This window comes from Scylla paramamosain, unplaced genomic scaffold (assembly GCF_035594125.1).
Source record: "Scylla paramamosain isolate STU-SP2022 unplaced genomic scaffold, ASM3559412v1 Contig37, whole genome shotgun sequence".
Classification (NCBI taxonomy): domain Eukaryota; kingdom Metazoa; phylum Arthropoda; class Malacostraca; order Decapoda; family Portunidae; genus Scylla; species Scylla paramamosain.
The window spans coordinates 276,357-297,902 of record NW_026973702.1 but is presented as its reverse complement, the minus strand read 5'-3'; the positions used below and the strand labels follow the sequence as shown (position 1 = coordinate 297,902).

The window sequence follows — 21,546 nt, the reverse complement described above, 5'->3', positions numbered from 1 at the left end:
AGCCTGCTAAACTATCACTACAATCACACACGCACACACACACACACACTTCATCCTTTCCATGTACAGGTGAGCGCAGGTTACTTGTTGAGCTGTACCAAGGGGAATACTTTGAGTCCAACTTCCTGGAGGAGACAAGCTGGGCAGCCCTGTCTCCCTCCCATGCTGGCTACAAGGCTTTTGTCCCTCAAGATGCTGAGCTCAAGTTTCCCATTGAGGTGACCCGGGATACTGTGGGCACTCTGAAAGGTGGGACTCCTGCTTATGTGTGTTATAGTGATAGAGGAAGTGTGTGTCTGTGTTCCCTTATGACTCAATGCAAGATAAGTGATGTATTAGTTCTTCCTGATGGTATTGTGTGCATTTGAGTTAGTGTGTATCCCCTGCATTCTCTCAGAACTCAGTGCAAGTCTTGTTTTGCCTGTAAGAAAGATAATATATTTAATCTTCATGATGATGAAGAAGAAATATAAAAGTGACACACACACACACATAGACACACACACATACAGACATTCAACCATAATATTTTCAGTTCTTTTAAATGCTGAAGAATGGATACAAAGGTAATACACAGACATACAAGCATAATATTTTCAGTTCTTTTTAATGGTGAAGAAGGAATGCAGAGGTGACACAGACATGCAACCATAATATTTTCAGTTCTTTTTAATGGTAAAGAAAGAATACAAAGGTGACGCACCAACATACAAGCATAATATTTTTAGTTCTTTCTAATGCTTAAAAAGGAATACAAAGGTGACACTCAAACATACAACCCCATGATCTTCCTGCACAGGGTACCTACATCCACCACATGATGGGACCTACTCTCTATCAGTTCAGGTTGGTGAGCGGATGCTTGTGATGCTGGCAGCCAATGGAGATTCAGACAGCGAAGTAAGACAGATAGAAACACTACTTATTCCATGTCTTGATGAGTTTTTTCACATTGCTTGTCTTTACTTTGAGAAGTTTTAAGAAGAAAAAATAAAAATGTAATCTTTTTTTTTCTTTGTATAAGTGATTGACATGATTTATTTTGTTGCTCATTTGCATTTTGAGAAGCTGGGAAGCTTCTGAGAAAAGTAGAAATATAAGCTTTATTATTATTATTTTTTTTGTGTATGTAAATGATAGACATGATTTATTTGATTTAATCTATACATGGCCTCCTTATCTGTATGTGTGTGTGTGTGTGTGTGTGTGTGTGTGTGTGTGTCTCTAGTGTTTTACTTCCACAGTTTGAAGTTATGCAGTGGCAAGAATTTGAACTTAAGAAGGGAACACCTGCCTATTTAGAGATACGGTTCCAGACTAGAGGTTGTTATTGTTACTGTTATTATCATTACTATTATTATTATTATTGTTGTTGTTGTTGTTGTTGTTGTTGTTGTTGTTGTTGTTGTTCACAGTCTGTGCATCTTTTTTTCAGCTATACCAGAATTTTTTTTTTTCTTATCTAGGAAGGACACTGGCCAAGGGCAACAAAAATCCAATAAAAAAATATGCCCACTGAAGTGGGCATATTTTCCCATAAAAGGGTCAAAGCAGTGGGCAAAAACTGATGAATAAGTGTCTTGAAACCTCCATCTTGAAGGAATTCAAGTCATAGGAAGGTGGAAATACAGAAGCAGGCAGGGAGTTCCAGAGTTTACTAGAGAAAGGGATGAATGATTGAAAATACTGGTTAACTCTTGCATTAGAGAGGTGGACAGAATAGGGGTGAGAGAAAGAAGAAAGTCTTGTGCAGTGAGACTGCGGGAGGAGGGGAGGCATGCAGTTAGCAAGTTCAGAAGAGCAGTTAGCACAAAAATAGTGGTAGAAGACAGTTAGATATGCAACATTGCGGCGGTGAGAGAAAGGCTGAAGACCGTCAGTTAGAGGAGAGGAGTTGATGAGACGAAAAGCTTTTGATTCCACCCTGTCTAGAAGAGCAGTATGAGTGGAACCCACCCCGACATGTGAAGCAAACTCCATACATGGACGGATAAGGCCCTTCTACAGAGTTACCAGCTGGGGGGGGTGAGAAAACCTGGCGGAGATGTCTCAGAACGCCTAACTTCATAGAACCTGTTTTAGCTAGAGATGAGATGTGAAGTTTCCAGTTCAGATTATAAGTAAAGGACAGACCGAGGATGTTCACTGTAGAAGAGGGGGACAGTTGGGTGTCATTGAAGAAGAGGGGATAGTTGTCTGGAAGGTTGTGTCGAGTTGATAGATGGAGGAATTGAGTTTTTGAGGCATTGAACAATACCAAGTTTGCTCTGCCTCAATCAGAAATTTTAGAAAGATCAGAAGTCAAGCGTTCTGTGGCTTCCCTGCGTGAAATGTTTACCTCCAGAAGGGTTGGACATCTATGAAAAGATGTGGAAAAGTGCAGGGTGGTATCATCAGCGTAGGAGTGGATAGGACAAGAAGTTTGGATTATATCATTAATGAATAATAAGAAGAGAGTGGGTGACAGGACAGAACCATGAGGAACACCACTGTTAATAGATTTAGAAGAAGGACAGTGACCGTCTACCACAGCAGCAATAGAACGATCAGAAAGGAAACTTGAGATGAAATTACAGAGAGAAAAATAGAAACCGTAGGAGGGTAGTTGGGAAATCAAAGCTTTGTGCCAGACTCTATCAAAAGCTTTTGATATGTCCAAGGCAACAGCAAAAGTTTCACCAAAATCTCTAAAAGAGGATGACCATCACTCAGTAAGGAAAGCTAGAAGTTCACCAGTAGAGTGGCCTTGATGGAACCCATACTGGCGATCAGATAAAAGGTTGTGAAGTGATAGATGTTTAAGAATCTTCCTGTTGAGGATAAATTCAAAAACTTTAGATAGGCAGGAAAGTAAAGCAATAGGACGGTAGTTTGAGGGATTAGAACGATCACCCTTTTTAGGAACAGGTTGAATGTAGGCAAACTTTCAGCAAGAAGGAAAGGTAGATGTTGACAGACAGAGCTGAAAGAGTTTGACTAGGCAAGGTGCAAGCACGGAGGCACAGTTTCGGAGAACAATAGGAGGGAGACCATCAGCTCCATAAACATCATTGCAAAGAATTTTAATAGGTGGCATGAAGTAGTCAGAGAGTGGAGGAGAGGGAGGAACAAGCCCAGAATCATCCAAGGTAGAGTTTCTAGCAAAGGTTTGAGCAAAGAGTTCAGCTTTAGAAATAGATGTGATAGCAGTGGTGCCCTCTGGTTGAAATAGAGGAGGGAAAGAAGAAGAAGCAAAGTTATTGGAGATATTTTTGTCTAGATGCCAGAAGTCACGAGGGGAGTTAGATCTTGAAAGGTTTTGACATTTTCTGTTAATGAAGGAGTTTTTGGCTAGTTGGAGAACAGACTTGGCATGGTTCCAGGCAGAAATATAAAGTGCATGAGATTCTGGTAATGGCTTAAGTACCTTTGTGGGCCACTTCTCTATCATGTATAGCACAAGAACAAGCTGTGTTAAACCAAGGTTTAGAAGGTTTTGGACAAGAAAAAGAGTGAGGAATGTACGCCTCCATGCCAGACACTATCACCTCTGTTATGTGCTCGTCACACAAAGACGGGTCTCTGACACGGAAGCAGTAGTCATTCCAAGGAAAATCAGCAAAATACCTCCTCAGGTCCCCCCAACTAGCAGAGGCAAAACGCCAGAGGCACCTTCGCTTAGGGGGATCCTGAGGAGAGATTGGAATGATAGGACAAGATAAAGATATGAGATTGTGATCGGAGGAGCCCAACGGAGAAGAAAGGGTGACAGTATAAGCAGAAGGATTAGAGGTCAGGAAAAGGTCAAGAATGTTGGGCGTATCTCTAAAACGGTCAGGAATACCAGTAGGATGTTGCACCAATTGCTCTAGGTCATGGAGGATAGCAAAGTTGTAGGCTAGTTCACCAGGATGGTCAGTGAAGGGAGGGGAAAGCCAAAGCTGATAGTGAACATTGAAGTTTCCAAGAATGATCTCTGCAAAAGGGAAGAGTGTCAGAATGTGCTCCACTTTGGAAGTTAAGTAGTCAAAGAATTTGTTTTAGTCAGAGGAGTTAGGTGAGAGGTATACAGCACAGATAAATTTAGTTTGAGAGTGACTCTGTAGTCGTAGCCAGATGGTGGAAAACTCGGAAGATTCAAGAGTGTGGGCACGAGAGCAGGTTAAGTCATTGCGCACATAAACGCAGCATCCAGCTTTGGATCGAAAATGAGGATAGAGAGTGTAGGAGGGAACAGAAAAGGGGCTACTGTCAGTTGCCTCAGACACCTGAGTTTCAGTGAGGAAAAGAAGATGAAGTTTAGAAGAGGAGAGGTGGTGTTCTACAGATTGAAAATTAGATCTTAGACCGCGAATGTTGTAGAAGTTAATGAAGAAAAAGTTGAGGGGGGTGTCAAGACACTTAGGGTCGTCGACAGAAATGCAGTCCGACCTGGGGACATTTATGGTCCCCTCCCCAGATGGGGACTCCGAGGCTGCTGTAGGAGTCGCCATGATGATTTTAAAATTTTTGAGTGAAGGGTGTGTATGTTATTAGGTGCTTGTAGTTTTGTGTGGAGGAAGAGAGTTGTCTTTAGAGGACAGGCTATGACTGCCCCCTTGTGTTGTGAGACACAAAGGGAAATGTTCAGTGAGGTCACAGCTGGGTTTAATGATAAGTTCACAGCACCCCCTGAACAGTGCTTTAGACCTCACTGGGAGTAATTATTGTTTTGGCAGGTGTCTTTCTTACATATTTCTTACAGCTAGGAAAAAGAAATAGCCTTACAAAGTCAACTTCTTTCTCATTGCTACAAAAGAATTTATCCATACAAAGAGAAGCATTTTTCCTTACATTTCAAGCCAACACATCTCTCTCTTACAGCTACAACAGACTTTACTCTTGCTATGAAGGACTTCCACACAAAGTTCACCAGGAGAAGCACCCCTCAGGCCGTTAACGAGAGGCAGCGAGTGACCCTGGACATCATACAGAGGTGGGAGGTGCAGCACATTGAAATACGAGGCACGTCTCCTGTCACTGGTGTGCTGTACCTGGACGGGATGACGTCGCCTGTCATTGATATTGCTGACCCTGCACAGGTGAGAGAGAGAGAGAGGCCACACAATTCAAACTGCATTTTCTCTGGTTAATTTTCTTATGGTGTACAGAATTAGATGGTGAAAGAGATGAAGAGTTGGGTGTTATATCATTAACTACTACTACTTCTACTACTACTACTACTACTACTACTACTACTACTACTACTACTACTACTACTACTACTACTACCACCACTACCACCATTACCATTACCACTACCACTACTATAACTACTTAATGATAGGTATATGAGTGTGTGGTGCTTTGTCTGGACCACCTCATGTGGGATTGGCAACCAGTCATATAGATGGACAGACTATTAATCCAGCACTACTCTTACCGTCAACAACTGCTATTACCAAAAGTCTTAGGATATCAGACACCTAAGTAAATCTAACCTTCAGCTTCATTCCCTTTCACTCACAACACTGCAAAGAAAACTTCCCTTGGAAACACCAGCTTGACGTCCATCACAGGAAAAAGTACAACACCACCTCTTTCTACACAGGTTCAAGAGCAGCTGCTGGACATGACAGAGCAGAAATGCCACGTGTACCTCAGTGGGATCCAGACCATGCACTACAGAACATTTGAAGACAAGATAGGACTTCCAGGAATGCTTGGCACTGTAGTAGGGGATGTGGAACCCTTCTGTGGGAGGTAGGAGGGATGTGTGATAGTGTTTGGGAGGGAGGGGGGATGTGTGATAGTGTTTGGGAGGCAGGAGGGATGTGTGACAGTGTTTGGGAGGCAGGAGGGATGTGTGACTGTTTGGAATGTGCAGGCTGGGTGTTGAAAGCTATGAGTTTGAGAGTTTGACCTCCATTGAAGTGTGAGGGTGTTGGAAGTTGTTAGGGAAAGGATGAGAAGAGAATAAGAGCAAGCAAGAATGGAGTGATGGAGTATGTGAGGGAAGGGATAAGGGGTTAATGAGAGAATTTGAACATGTAAGGATGGAAACAAATGAAAGATGGAGCATTGGAGTGTGTGAGAGAGAGGATAGGAAGGGAATAAGATTTAAACATGCATGGATGGAAATAAATGGAGGATGGAGTAGGTGAGGGAGACAAGAAGAGAAAAAGAAAATTAGAACATTCAAGGATGGAAATAGATAGAGGATGGAGTGATGGAGTGTGTGAGGAAGAGGACAAGAGGAGAATGAGAGGAATGGAGCATGGACGGAGGAAATAAAAGGACAGGAATAAACAGATGGATAAATAAATAGGGAAAGTAAAGGAGGCTTGGAAAATATGAAATTATTGAGGAAATGTAGAAGAGCTTGAAAGTACTTGATAGAAGTTGATAGATTACAAGAAATAATTAGTGACATGACAGATCTGGTAATAAAAAAAAGTTGAAAATGAAAGACAATATTGATGATCTGTTGATTGTAATGCAGCACAATCTGCCACCAGGAAAGTCTTCAGGTTGTCAAGAAATGAGCCAAGAATCTTCAGGGAGGCTGCATCAAACAGTATGATCAACGCTAACACCTTACTTATGGGTACTTACAGGTACTTAAGCCTTCCATCACCAGAATCTCATGTCTTCTTACCCTCCTCTACTTCAACCAGATGGCACCACTGCTATCACATCTATTTCTAAAGCTGAACTCTCTGCTCAAATCTTTGCTAAAAACTCTACCTTGGACGATTCTGGGCTTGTTCCTCCCTCTCCTCCACCCTCTGACTACTTCATGCCACCTATTAAAATTCTTCATAATGATGTTTTCCATGCCCTCGCTGGCCTAAACCCTCGGAAGGCTTATGGACCTGATGGGGTCCCTCCTATTGTTCTCCGAAACTGTGCCTCCGTGCTTGCACCTTGCCTAGTCAAACTCTTTCAGCTCTGTCTGTCAACATCTACCTTTCCTTCTTGCTGGAAGTTTGCCTACATTCAACCTGTTCCTAAAAAGGGTGACCGCTCTAATCCCTCAAACTACCGTCATATTGCTTTAATTTCCTGCTTATCTAAAGTTTTTGAATCTATCCTCAACAGGAAGATTCTTAAACATCTATCACTTCACAACCTTCTATCTGATCGCCAGTATGGGTTCCATCAAGGCCGCTCTACTGGTGATCATCTGGCTTTCCTTACTGAGTCTTGGTCATCCTCTTTTAGAGATTTTGGTGAAACTTTTGCTGTTGCCTTGGACATATCAAAAGCCTTTGATAGAGTCTGGCACAAAGCTTTGATTTCCAAACTACCCTCTTACGGTTTCTATCCTTCTCTCTGTAACTTCATCTCAAGTTTTCTTTCTGACCGTTCTATTGCTGCTGTGGTAGACGGTCACTGTTCTTCTCCTAAATCTATTAACAGTGGTGTTCCTCAGGGTTCTGTCCTGTCACCCACTCTCTTCTTATTATTCATTAATGATCTTCTAAATCAAACTTCTTGTCCTATCCACTCCTATGCTGATGATACCACCCTGCACTTTTCCACGTCTTTTCATAGACGTCCAACCCTTCAGGAGGTAAACATAACACGCAGGGAAGCCACAGAACGCCTGACTTCTGATCTTTCTAAAATTTCTGATTGGGGCAGAGCAAACGTGGTATTGTTCAATGCCTCAAAAACACAATTCCTCCATCTATCAACTCGACACAACCTTCCAGACAACTATTCCCTCTTCTTCAATGACACTCAACTGTCCCCCTCTTCTACACTGAACATCCTCGGTCTGTCCTTTACTTATAATCTGAACTGGAAACTTCACATCTCATATCTAGCTAAAACAGCTTCTATGAAGTTAGGTGTTCTGAGACGTCTCCGCCAATTTTTCTCACCCCCCCAGCTGCTAACTCTGTACAAGGGCCTTATCCGTCCCTGTATGGAGTATGCTTCACATGTCTGGGGGGGTTCCACTCATACTGCTCTTCTAGACAGGGTGGAATCAAAAGCTTTTCGTCTCATCAACTCCTCTCCTCTAACTGACTGTCTTCAGCCTCTCTCTCACCGCCGCAATGTTGCATATCTAGCTGTCTTCTACCGTTATTTTCATGCTAACTGCTCTTTTGATCTTGCTAACTGCATGCCTCCCCTCCTTCCGCGGCCTCGCTGCACAAGACTTTCTTCTTTCTCTCACCCCTATTCTGTCCACCTCTCTAACGCAAGAGTTAACCAGTATTCTCAATCATTCATACCTTTCTCTGGTAAACTCTGGAACTCCCTGCCTGCTTCTGTATTTCCACCTTCCTATGACTTGAATTCCTTCAAGATGGAGGTTTCAAGACACTTATCCACCAATTTTTGACCACTGCTTTGACCCTTTTATGGGACTGGCATCTCAGTGGGCATTTTTTTTTATTAGATTTTTGTTGCCCTTGGCCAGTATTCTTCCTACATAAAAAAAAAAACAGATATGTGAGTAGTAGTAGTAGTAGTAGAAGTAGTTGTAGTAGTAGTAGTAGTAGTAGTAGTAGTAGTAGTAGTAGTAGTAGTAGTGTTGTTGTTGTTGTTGTTGTTGTTGTTGTTGTTGTTGTTGTTGTTGTTGTTGTTGTTATCATCATTGTTGCTTACTGACAAAAACACAAGTAATACAAAAGTTACAATATCATTTTTTTTTGTCCAGCTGAAATAGAAATTAAAATAATCTCTTGTGGATGTGTAATAGCAGAGTCAAACCAGGCATAACACACACACACACACACACACACACACACACACACACACACACACACACACACACACACACAGACACACATGGAGCATTCATGGCTTTAAAGATGAATATGACAAATTAACTTTAAAAGACAGAACATTACAAGGTTGACTCAATCATATAAAATTGTAATTAGTTAAGAACAACACACACACACACACACACACACACACACACACACACACACACACACACACACACACACACACACACACACACACACACACACACACACACACTTTTTTGTATATTCTAAGCAAGATATATACATGAGAGACACAGATGGAGAACAAAACTACTAACATTACTTTCTCTTACACACTTTTTATATTCTCAGCAAGGTACAGCAGAGAGAGAGAGAGAAAGAGAGAGAGAGAGAGAGAGAGAGAGAGAGAGAGAGAGAGAGAGAGAGAGAGAGAGAGAGAGAGAGAGAGGGAGAGAGTAACATAACTAAAGCCACATTCTCATATACACTTCTGTGATTTAAGTAAAACATGTTTATGAGAGAGAGAGAGAGAGAGAGAGAGAGAGAGAGAGAGAGAGAGAGAGAGAGAGAGAGAGAGAGAGAGAGAGAGAGAGAGAGAGAGAGAGAGAGAGAGAGAGAGAGAGAGAGAGAGAGAGAGAGAGTAACATAACTAAAGCCACATTCTCATATACACTTCTGTGATTTAAGTAAAACATGTTTATGAGAGAGAGAGAGAGAGAGAGAGAGAGAGAGAGAGAGAGAGAGAGAGAGAGAGAGAGAGAGAGAGAGAGAGAGAGAAAGCCAGAAATATAATCAACACGACACTCTGTCCTCAGGTTTGCTTTGCTGTGAGGGGCAACATGCAGGGCTCCATGTCAGTCCAGTACCTGGTGAGGGACAAGGAGGGCAATGAGGAGGAGGAGACTGTGCTACTGGAGCGTTCTTTTCCAGCCAACCGGTAGGATGTTAGAATGAAAAGTGTTCTGTGTAGCTCTGTCCATGCTGAGTGTTCTGTAGCATGAAGAAAAGGAATACAAGAGTGAGGAGGTAAAGGTATCAGTTGATGAAGATATCATATCTGCTTCCTTCTTCTTGTCTTTTTAACCATTAATATATGGTGATTGTCCATGAATGACTGTATCGTGGGACGATGATCATTCTGGAAATCATGAGAAATCATGATTTTTCATGCCACACGTTTGTATTTTCCTCCTGCTTACTCAAATCGGAAGGCTGTTGTAAGTATCTAGCAACTCTCTTCACTAGCTGAGTTGCCGCTGTGACTATTTCAGTTTGGTCTCACTAAGCTTTTTTTCCCTCCTGGAGATAACATCTGGTAACTCCCATGACACTGAGGGTGGAACACACCCACTGAGTGAAGGGAGCAATGTGGATAGTGACCTAAACATGTCATCTGGGAGTGATGCGGATATTACTAATGAGAGTGAAGACAGTTTATGTTTACAGTAAAATCCCTCTCATCTGGCATTCAAGTATCTGGCAGCTTCAAGTATCCGGCACATTTTTCCCCGAGCCTTAAAATCAATAAAAAATCAATGTGTACTCATAAAATCGATTAAAATTCCCACGCGAGGCATACTTTGTCCCCTCGCCACCAGAGCACACTGCTTCGCGCCACCCACGGCCCACTGCACTGTGTTTATTCAGTGGCTCAGTCCCGCGTGTGCACTGTTTATCGCCTGACACCTTCATCATGCCTAAAGTTGTAGAAAAGAGTAAGCGTGTTGTGCTCACACTTAAGCAGCTGATCAGATCAGCTGCTGATTAAGATCAGCTGATCTTTGTTATGGTAAGATGCGTGAGTGTAGGGTGGTGATAGTGGATATAATTTCACTTCTATTCAAGTATCCGGCAATATTCAAGTATCCGGCATGTCGGTGGTCCCGTTGATGCCAGATAAGAGGGATTTTACTGCACTAGCCAAGTAAAAAAAATTACAAGCTACCTTTGTGTATGAGAGAGAGAGAGAGAGAGAGAGAGAGAGAGAGAGAGAGAGAGAGAGAGAGAGAGAGAGAGAGAGAGAGGGATGGGTTGGAGGAAAAGGGGAGGGCTTATCAAGTGATGTTTGACATGACAAGCCTAGTCTCTGTACACCTTATAGCTGAGAATTCCAATTGCATGTGCGCACACACACGTGTGTGTGTGTGCGTGTGATAAGACCCTCTTGTATCACTCACGCTATTTATTTGAAATTGGAGATGGAGGAAGGGTAAAAAGGCACCACTTCCCTCCTCTGACAGTCACAGTGGACCTCTGTGGCCACCTCTCAAACTTCCATCTCTCTCTCTCTCTCTCTCTCTCTCTCTCTCTCTCTCTCTCTCTCTCTCTCTCTCTCTCTCTCTCTCTCTCTCTCTCTCTCTCTCTCTCTCTCTCTCTCTCTCTCTCTCTCTCTCTCTCTCTCTCTCTCTCTCTCTCTCTCTCTCATTGGAAGTACAATTTTTCAACCCAAATGAAATGCCCAAAAGGAGAGAGAGAGAGAGAGAGAGAGAGAGAGAGAGAGAGAGAGAGAGAGAGAGAGAGAGAGAGAGAGAGAATTTGCGCAATGTTATCGCACTTCAAGTTATTTCTGCTCGGCGGGTTACACCGCGCGTCAGGGAAGGAACTTTTGATATGCTTTAACTTTACTTTCAAGGGTCATAGTGTGATGGAAAGTACATCATTGCATTCAGAATTACAAAGAGAAATTAATTTTTAAAATAAAATTATCTTCTGGCATTTTCTAAGTTTGCCATATTTACCCAGAGATGGAGATGGAAATTAACTTAAGGGGTTAAAGTTTCTATACAACTTGCTTCTATTGAACATGCAATGTGATATTAAAGGAAAGAAAACAGAAGGTAAAACAGGTCAATAAAAGAGATAAAAGATAGGAAAAAAGTGCCTTATTTTGTTTTTTTGATCTTCAGGTGTTTTTTTCCCACAAATGATGGTTACACCTCACTTCTACACTGCAGATCAATAGTTACACCTTTCTCTTCTTTTATAGAGCAAATAGTCTTCCAGCATGACCTCACCAACAAGCAGTTTAACCTTTCCCTGCAAAGAATAACACCTGTACACACCTTCCTCCTCCACATTATACAATACCTAGCCAGCTTCTCTCTCAGTCTATCCATCTACCATCCATCCCACATGGGTTGGACCAGATGAAGCTCCACACACTCAACATGCCCTGCCAACCACTGGTGGAAAGAGACAGTCTTGTGGACCACCTTATTACATCCCAGGAGCTTCAGCATAGCACAGCTGGCCATGTACATCCATAGCAAGGCCTGGCACCATACATTGGATAAGTACTTTTGAATCATGTAATAATAAAACCAAAAAACTTTTATAGGAGTTAAAAACAAGTATTGCTGTTTTCATTCTGTTCATTAATGCCCACAGCTGGACGTACCACTGTGAGGATCTGATGGAGGCAATGGTCAGTTCGGAAAGATCCATTTACAAGACAGGAGACACATTGCTGGTGAAGAGTGTGAGTCTCCCAAAGCCTGCAGGAGTGACTGATGATGTGTATGTTGATGAGGTGGCCTTCCTCACCACCCCAACTTCTGGTAAGTGTGAGGGAATCCATACATCTGCTGTTCATACTCTCTAATAGTAAAACACACACACACACACACACACACACACACACACACACACACACACACACACACACACACACACACACACACACACACACACTCACACACACACACACACACACACACACACACACACACACACACACACACACACACACGTTGAGAGCAGACGTGTCAGGAGCAGCTGCGCAGACTTGCCTATTTGTGGGTACAGGGTCCGAGGTATTTTCTTAGCCTGGCTCCATACAAAAGTATAAGAAAGTGCACAGTGTGGGGTGGAGTTTTTATGGAAGTAGAAAAAGATCGGAGATGGAATAGATGAAGTGAAAATTGTGGGTGAAAGCACCGAATCCAAATTGGTTGTAAACAAAGCGTGATGGCGGCCGCCGCCGCGTCGCCGTCGCCCAGAGGCACACCAAAATTTGAAGGATTTAGTGAAAAGGATATACAGGTAGGCAAGTTAAATGCAAGATTATGGAAATTAGAAGAAGAGAATGAAAAGATAAGAGAGGAAATAAGAGGATTGGTGACATTAGTCAGAGGATGGAAAGGAGATAAGGAGAAGGGACTTAAAGACACGAACGACATTGTTGAAGAGCTGGAAGAGTTGAAAGGAAGGGAGTTAAAAAGAGAAAGGGAAAACAAGAAACTGAGAGAGGAAGTGGAAAAGATAGTGGATTTAAATGTAAAGTACAGTGAAGAAATTCAAGAACTCAAAAAAGAAAATGGAAAGTTAAGGAGCATGGTGGAGAAGGAAGAAGTTAGGATAGATGAAGGCAAAATCCAGAGTGAAGTAAAAGGCTTAGTTGAAAAGGAAGTGAAAAGTTGGAAAGAAGAGAGAGAACAAGAGAAGATAGATATGACAGAAATAATAAGAAAACAGCAAGAAGAACATGATAAAGAGATGGCGAAAAAAGTAGTGAAAATCATTAAGGAAAAAGATAACATAGTAAGGGATACGGTACAAAAAAAGATGTGCCTGATGGTGTTTGGGGATAAAGAGAAGACCATATCGAATAAAGTTCTAAGAGAAAGAGAAGAATTACAAAGAGCAAAAGAAATCATTGGGAAAATTGTAGAAGAAGGAGATGAAACGGATATACAAATAGAAGTGTACAGGATTGGGAAATATTCAGAAGGGGGGAAACGTCCCATGAAAATAAGACTTAATACCCAAGCGGCAGCCGAACACATCTTGAAAAGAACGAGTTTGTTAAGAAAGATAGAGGGTATGAAGGATATATATATATATATATATATATATATATAAGAAGAGAAATGAATGAGGAGGAAAGAAACAAGGTGAAAGAGTTAAAAGAGGAGGCCAAGACAAAAAACAAAGAGAGAACACAGGAACAGGCAGAAAGGTATATTTGGAGAGTGATAGACATGAAAATGAGGAAATGGTGGTTAAAGAATGCGGGGCAAGAAGTAAGACAACAAAGAGAGAACACAAAAGAAATGGGTCCACAATAAATAAAATTAAAGTTATGTATACAAACATAGATGGATTAGTGTCCAGCCTAAGGGAACTAAGAGATTATTTACATGAAAAGAAACCAGAAGTGGCATGCATTACGGAAACAAAACTAACAAGGGAGATTAATGTTGAATTTGAAGAAGAAGGATATAACACATGGAGAAGAGACAGAAAGAATAAGGGAGGAAGAGGAGTGATGATTCTAGTAAGAAAAAATATCTTGATAGAAACAGTGGAATATGGTGAAGGGAGGTCAGAAACACTGAGTGTGGAGATCAAGATCCAAGGACAAGAAAGCAGAAAAATTATTGTTGCATACATGCCTCCAAAGACCAACACTTGGGGGACTGATGATTATAAGCACATGCAAAGCGAGTTTATAAAAAGTATAGATGACATGCTAAAGATAAGAAACAAGGTGTTACTAGTAGGAGATTTTAATAGCAAGGAGATAAACTGGGGGGAGATGGAGGTGACAGGGATTGCCAGTACATGGAGTGAAGAATTTTTACAGACTATGATGGTAAACACGATGGATCAATGGGTGAAAGAAAATACTAGGTACAGAGGGGAAGATGAACCATCACTCCTAGACTTGGTTTTTACAAAAAAGCCAGAAAATGAACCAAGTATAGAATATTTGTGTCCAGTGGGAAAAAGTGATCATGTGAAGATGGAGATAGAGATCAAAGAAGAAGTGTCAAAATTCAATGAGGAATATAAAAATGAGAGAAAAAATTATGCTAAGGCAGACTTTACAGGGTTAAAGAAATTCTACGGAGAGCTTGATTGGAGTAATTTATTAAGAGGTATGGAGGTGCAGAAAAAAATATGAAGTGTTTTTAAGCAAGTTTAGAGAAGGTGTTGAAAGATATGTGCCAAGATATAAGGTAAAAGAAAATAAGAAAGTGTGGTTTAATGCAAAGTGTGCAGAGGCAAAAAAGAAGAAAGAGAGGGCATGGAAAAAAATGAGGAAACAATGGAATGAGATAAATAGAGAAGAATACAGGACAGCTAGAAATGATTATGTTAAAATAAGAAGAGAAGAAGAAAGAAATTTTGAAAGAGATGTAGTTGGAAAGTGTAAAGAAGAACCCAAACTTTTCTATAGATATGTAAATGGAAAAATAAAGCATAGAGATACCATTACAAAGCTGAAGAAAAATAGAGAAATTTATGAAACCACACAAGAGATGGCTGAGATACTGAATAAAAGCTTTAAGTCTGTATTTACAAGAGAAACTGTCTTTGCATCACTGGGAGATGAGGAACAACAGAAAGGAATAGCAAACATACAAGTGGAAAGAAAGGAAATGAAAAGACTACTGGAAGAGCTAGATACTAGGAAGGTGATGGGACCAGACGAAGTAAATGGATGGATATTGAAAGAATGTAGAGAGGAACTGGAAGAACCAACATGGGAGATAATTAACAGTTCTTTGAAGGAGGGAAAAGTACCAAAGGAATGGAAGAGAGCAAATATAGTACCGTTATACAAAGGAGGTAATAAAATGGAACCACTGAATTACAGACCAGTCTCACTCACGAGTATTGTAAGTAAACTCTGTGAAATAGTCATTAAAAACAGATGGGTGCAATATCTTGAACAAGAAAATATAATAACAGAAAAACAATTCGGTTTCAGGAAAGAGAGATCTTGCGTAACAAACTTACTGAGCTTTTATACAAGAGTAATAGATAAACTACAAGAGAGAGATGGTTGGGTTGATGCAGTCTATTTAGATCTGAAAAAAGCTTCTGATACAGTTCCACATAAAAGTCTCGTATGGAAACTGGAACATCGAGGAGGGCTAAAAGGAAAAATACTTAAGTGGATGAAGGATTATCTCCAAGGTAGGGAAATGAGCACAGTAATCAGAGATAATAAATCAAGTTGGTACGAAGTAACAAGCGGAGTACCACAAGGGTCTGTGTTGGCACCTATAATGTTTCAGGTCTATATAAATGATATGACTGTGGGTTTAAATAGCTACATTAACATGTTTGCAGATGATGCAAAATTGATGAAAGTAATAAAGAACCAAGAGGATTGTGAGGAACTACAGAGGGATATTGATAGAATTTATGAATGGAGTAAACGATGGAAATTAGAATTCAATATAAAAAAGTGCCATGTAATGGAGATGGGAAGAAGTAAAAGGAGACCTTCATGGGAGTATAAGATGGGAGGAATCACAATACGAAAGAGCAAAGAAGAAAAAGACTTGGGAGTAATAATTCAAGACACGCTATCACCAGAAAAACACATCAATGGAATATTTGGCTCTACATATAATTTGCTAGCAAATATCAGGGTGGCATTTAATTACCTAGACAAAGAAATGATGAAGAAAATCATAACACACATGATACGCCCCAAACTGGAATACGCAGCAGTGGTATGGTCTCCACACAAGAAGAAAGATATAAGGAAATTGGAAAGAATACAAAGAACAGCTACGAAAATGATACCTGAATTGGAAGACCTAAGTTATGAGGAAAGACTGGAAGAAATTGGATTACCAACACTACAAGAAAGAAGGGAAAGAGGAGACCTGATAACAATGTTCAAATTAGTAAATGGCATGGAGAAGATAGACAGAGATGACCTAGTTCTAAATGTGGAGGAAGGAGATAGACGTACAAGGGGACATATGAAGAAATTAAAGAAGAGTCATTGTTTGGGAGATATTAAGAAATACAGCTTTCCGCATCGAACGGTTGAAATATGGAATAACTTAAAAGAAGAGGTGGTTGCGGCAAAGAGTGTGCACATGTTTAAAGAGAAATTGGACAAATTCGGGTATGGAGACAGGACTAATTGAGCTTTGGCTCGGACCCTGTACTATACAACTAGGTAAATACAACTAGGTAAATACACACACACACACTAACCCTTACTGCCTCCTCCCCTGCCACAGTGACACAGATGTACCCGCCTGCCCTCAAGCAGAAGGGAATCCTTATTGAGGATGTGGCAGTCAAGAAGGTGACAGAGAATGGGTACTCCCTGGAATTCCAGACCACAAACTGCAAGACTGGAATGCCCCTCCTTGGTCTCCTGCAGGTGGAAGGTAAAAATAATGAAGAAGGTGAAATGTTTATCCTGTTTTGTCCTCCATGTTTTTTTCTTTTTTTTTTTTTTTCCCGTCACTCTGTTTCCTCTTCTTATCTGCTTTTTTTTTCCCCATGGAGTTTGTGGTATTTTTACTCTTTTTTTATTTTAATTTATTTATCTTTTTTTACTTTGTTTAGTAGTGTCATGATGCTGGATGTGTGTTATTGGATCATGAGATGAGAGAGAGAGAGAGAGAGAGAGAGAGAGAGAGAGAGAGAGAGAGAGAGAGAGAGAGAGAGAGAGAGAGAGAATCATAAGAAAAAGATGCCTTATCATCCACATTTACATTCAACAATAAAGGAAAACAATGCAGCTTAATATATTTTCCTTTTAGTCTTAGGTAACCCATTGACAAGTCTGGGGACTGACACCTTTAGTGGGCCCTTTTCATTTGTGTTCCATCATATTGTTGCCTTAAACAAAGCCACCCACATACTAAAAGAAGGAAAAAAGACAAAACTTAATACACACTGCCATAAAACCCACAGCATTAATCAGTACTTTTCCCACTCTCTCTCCCTCTATCAGGTCCTCCAGCAAGCTTTGACACTCAGGTGACAGTCACATGCTCCTCTCAGACTGCCACGGGTCCCCTCGCTGGCAACTGGGACCTCGGAATTCAGGGGCAGGTTGTAAAAGGTTTGTTGGGAGACTGAACTATGGATGTCACAGGCCAGTGTTCCTATATGTCTTGCTGTCTTATCTTATTTTCATTTTAACAGGCTGCAGTGGAGGTTTCCTCAGGCTTTTAAGAATGCCAGTGGTAGTTTAAAAGGCTCTAGTGGAAGTCATTTAATTTTTCAAGGGTGGTCAGTGGTAGTTTGAAAGGCTTTAGTGGAAGTTATTTAGTTTTTCAAGGGTGAAGTGAGAGTTTAAAAGGCTGTAGTGGGAGTTATTTAGGTTTTCAAGAGTGAAGTGGTAATTTTTAAAAGGCTCTAGTGTAAGTTATTTAGTTTTTTCAACGGTGAAGTGGGAGTTTAAAAGGCTTTACTGGAAGTTATTTAGGTTTTTCAAGAGTGTTTTATAATTCTGGTGCAAGCTTAAGAAGGACAGTAGTAGTTTAACAGGCTGCTGTGGAGGTTATTTGGTTTTCAAGGTGTTTTATGATGCTGATGATAGTTTAAGAGGGGTAGTGGTAGTTTAGTGAAGTTTTCAGAGATATTTTTCATCACTAATGACAGTTTCATAAGAATTCTGCACTTTTAACAAGCTGAATTTTGGAGATTTTCAGCTGTTTTTCATAATGTTAATGATGGTTAAGGAAAGATTCTGCATCGCTCACTCACTCACTCACTCACTCACTCACTCACTCATTTTGGCAGACATTCCAGCAGGTGTTGACCCAAAGGTCCTGGAGGGCATTCTGGAAAGTGCCCTGGGAACTGATCTCACAGTCCAGTACTCCGGCTCCTGCAAGAACTACCACTACTACATTGAGTGGGAGGAAGATCCCGGCAGAAAGGAGCTGGTGGAGATACACACAGATAACCTGATGTTTGATGGGTGAGGGATTGGAAGTATTTGTTGCTCTCTCTTCTGTTTATTCCCATATTTATTTAGAGTTAGATGTGAAAAACCTGTATTCTTTGGTGGCAGAGTTACGAGATTTGTCTCTTCTGTGTGGAATAATTTTCTCTCAGCCTTGGCATATGTATGTATGTATGTATGTATGTATTTTCAGCTATCTTCTTTCTTTACACTGTCATATTTATTTAACCTATTCCATGGTATCTGTTTGACCTAATCCTTTCTTCTTTGTAGGGTCATTTTCCTTACTGTATCCTATCCTATCTTTTTGACTTACTTGCTTCATTATTCGGGTATTTTCTTTATGCAATCTCTATTTAACTTAACTGTCTCTCATTTGTTGGGTTATTTCCTTTGTCCTATCTATATGTTATGGGGGGAAACAGCCTTGGCATATGTATGTATGTATTTATGTATGTACGTATGTATGTATGTATGTATTTTTAGCTATCTTCTTTCTTTACTCTGTCTTATTTATTTAACCTATCTATCTGCTTTTTCTACCATTTTTGTTATTCTGTTATTGCCCATCTGCTAGGTTAGGTTAGTCCATTTGTTCAAGTTAGGCTAGATTTGTTCACATGTTTAAGTTAGGTTAGGTCAGTCCATTTGTTTAAGTTAGGTTAGGCTAGTCCATAATTTTTTTTTTTTTTTTTTTTTTTTATGTAGGAAGGACACTGGCCAAGGACAACAAAAATCTAATAAAAAAAAATGCCCACTGAAATGCCAGTCCCATAAAAGGGTCAAAGCAGTGGTCAAAAATTGGTGGATAAGTGTCTTGAAACCTCCCTCTTGAAGGAATTCAAGTCGTAGGAAGGTGGAAATACAGAAGCAGGCAGGGAGTTCCAGAGTTTACCAGAGAAAGGGATGAATGATTGAGAATACTGGTTAACTCTTGCATTAGAGAGGTGGACAGAATAGGGGTGAGAGAAAGAAGAAAGTCTTGTGCAGCGAGGCCGCGGAAGGAGGGGGGGCATGCAGTTAGCAAGATCAGAAGAGCAGTTAGCATGAAAATAGCGGTAGAAGACAGCTAGATATGCAACATTGCGGCGGTGAGAGAGAGGCTGAAGACAGTCAGTTAGAGGAGAGGAGTTGATGAGACGAAAAGCTTTTGATTCCACCCTGTCTAGAAGAGCAGTATGAGTGGAACCCCCCCAGACATGTGAAGCATACTCCATACATGGACGGATAAGGCCCTTGTACAGAGTTAGCAGCTGGGGGGGTGAGAAAAATTGGCAGAGACATCTCAGAACACCTAACTTCATAGAAGCTGTTTTAGCTAGAGATGAGATGTGAAGTTTCCAGTTCAGATTATAAGTAAAGGACAGACCGAGGATGTTCACTGTAGAAGAGGGGGACAGTTGAGTGTCATTGAAGAAGAGGGGATAGTTGTCTGGAAGGTTGTGTCGAGTTGATAGATGGAGGAATTGAGTTTTTGAGGCATTGAACAATACCAAGTTTGCTCTGCCCCAATCAGAAATTTTAGAAAGATCAGAAGTCAGGCGTTCTGTGGCTTCCCTGCGTGATATGTTTACCTCCTGAAGGGTTGGACGTCTATGAAAAGACGTGGAAAAGTGCAGGGTGGTATCATCAGCATAGGAGTGGATAGGACAAGACGTTTGGTTTAGAAGATCATTAATGAATAATAAGAAGAGAGTGGGTGACAGGACAGAACCCTGAGGAACACCACTGTTAATAGATTTAGGAGAAGAACAGTGACCGTCTACCACAGCAGCAATAGAACGGTCAGAAAGGAAACTTGAGATGAAGTTACAGAGAGAAGGATAGAAACCGTAGGAGGGTAGTTTGGAAATCAAAGCTTTGTGCCAGACTCTATCAAAAGCTTTTGATATGTCCAAGGCAACAACGAAAGTTTCACCAAAATCTCTAAAAGAGGATGACCAAGACTCAGTAAGGAAAGCCAGAAGATCACCAGTAGAGTGGCCTTGACGGAACCCATACTGGCGATCAGATAGTAGGTTGTGAAGTGATAGATGTTTAAGAATCTTCCTGTTGAGGATAGATTCAAAAACTTTAGATAAGCAGGAAATTAAAGCAATAGGACGGTAGTTTGAGGGATTAGAATGGTCACCCTTTTTAGGAACAGGTTGAATGTAGGCAAACTTCCAGCAAGAAGGAAAGGTAGATGTTGACAGACAGAGCTGAAAGAGTTTGACTAGGCAAGGTGCAAGCACGGAGGCACAGTTTCGGAGAACAATAGGAGGGACCCCATCAGGTCCATAAGCCTTCCGAGGGTTTAGGCCAGTGAGGGCATGGAAAACATCATTGCGAAGAATTTTAATAGGTGGCATGAAGTAGTCAGAGGGTGGAGGAGAGGGAGGAACAAGCCCAGAATCGTCCAAGGTAGAATTTTTAGCAAAGGTTTGAGCAAAGAGTTCAGCTTTAGAAATAGATGTGATAGCAGTGGTGCCATCTGGTTGAAATAGAGGAGGGAAAGAAGAAGAAGCAAAGTTATTGGAGATATTTTTGGCTAGATGCCAGAAATCACAAGGGGAGTTAAATCTTGAAAGGTTTTGACATTTTCTGTTAATGAAGGAGTTTTTGGCTAGTTGGAGAATAGACTTGGCATGGTTCCGGGCAGAAATATAAAGTGCATGAGATTCTGGTGATGGAAGGCTTAATTACTTTTTGTGGGCCACCTCTATCATGTATAGCACGAGAACAAGCTGTGTTAAACCAAGGTTTAGAAGGTTTAGGACGAGAAAAAGAGTGAGGAATGTACGCCTCCATGCCAGACACTATCACCTCTGTTATGCGCTCAGCACACAAAGACGGGTCTCTGACACGGAAGCAGTAGTCATTCCAAGGAAAATCAGCAAAATACCTCCTCAGGTCCCCCCAACTAGCAGAGGCAAAACGCCAGAGGCACCTTCGCTTAGGGGGATCTTGAGGAGGGATTGGAGTGATAGGACAAGATAAAGATATGAGATTGTGATCGGAGGAGCCCAACGGAGAAGAGAGGGTGACAGCATATGTTTAAGTTAGGTTAAATTAGTCTGTTTGTTTAGGTTAGGTTAGTCCATTTAAGTTAGGTTAGGCTTGTCCATATGTTTAAGTTAGGTTAGGTTAGTCCATTTGTTTAAGTTAGGTTAGGTTAGTCCA

General features: G+C 41.0%; 2 protein-coding genes across 6 annotated transcripts in view; both read left to right on the top strand.

Moving 5' to 3' along the window:
- The window catches only part of LOC135097946 (fibrocystin-L-like), a 29,426-nt gene extending 17,434 nt beyond the window's left edge, over nt 1-11,992 (top strand). For 2 of the 3 annotated variants that reach the window (XM_064000075.1, XM_064000074.1), the window contains 8 exons: nt 70-249; nt 800-900; nt 1,245-1,323; nt 4,843-5,060; nt 5,570-5,721; nt 6,477-6,575; nt 9,524-9,645; nt 11,855-11,992. In XM_064000075.1, the coding sequence (XP_063856145.1) occupies nt 70-249; nt 800-900; nt 1,245-1,323; nt 4,843-5,060; nt 5,570-5,721; nt 6,477-6,575; nt 9,524-9,539 (845 nt within the window). In that variant the 3' untranslated portion in view covers nt 9,540-9,645; nt 11,855-11,992. The remainder of the gene's footprint in view (nt 1-69; nt 250-799; nt 901-1,244; nt 1,324-4,842; nt 5,061-5,569; nt 5,722-6,476; nt 6,576-9,523; nt 9,646-11,854) is intronic. The other variant, XM_064000076.1, reaches the window with a different exon arrangement.
- A 128-nt stretch (nt 11,993-12,120) lies between these two features.
- Nucleotides 12,121-21,546, top strand: part of LOC135097948 (uncharacterized) — a 14,823-nt gene continuing 5,397 nt past the window's right edge. For all 3 annotated transcript variants that reach the window (XR_010266373.1, XM_064000078.1, XM_064000077.1), the window contains exons 1-4: nt 12,121-12,265; nt 16,700-16,852; nt 17,425-17,535; nt 18,219-18,399. Coding sequence is in view for 2 of the 3 variants with exons in the window: in XM_064000078.1 (XP_063856148.1) it covers nt 12,121-12,265; nt 16,700-16,852; nt 17,425-17,535; nt 18,219-18,399 (590 nt within the window). In the remaining variant the exon portion in view is untranslated. The remainder of the gene's footprint in view (nt 12,266-16,699; nt 16,853-17,424; nt 17,536-18,218; nt 18,400-21,546) is intronic.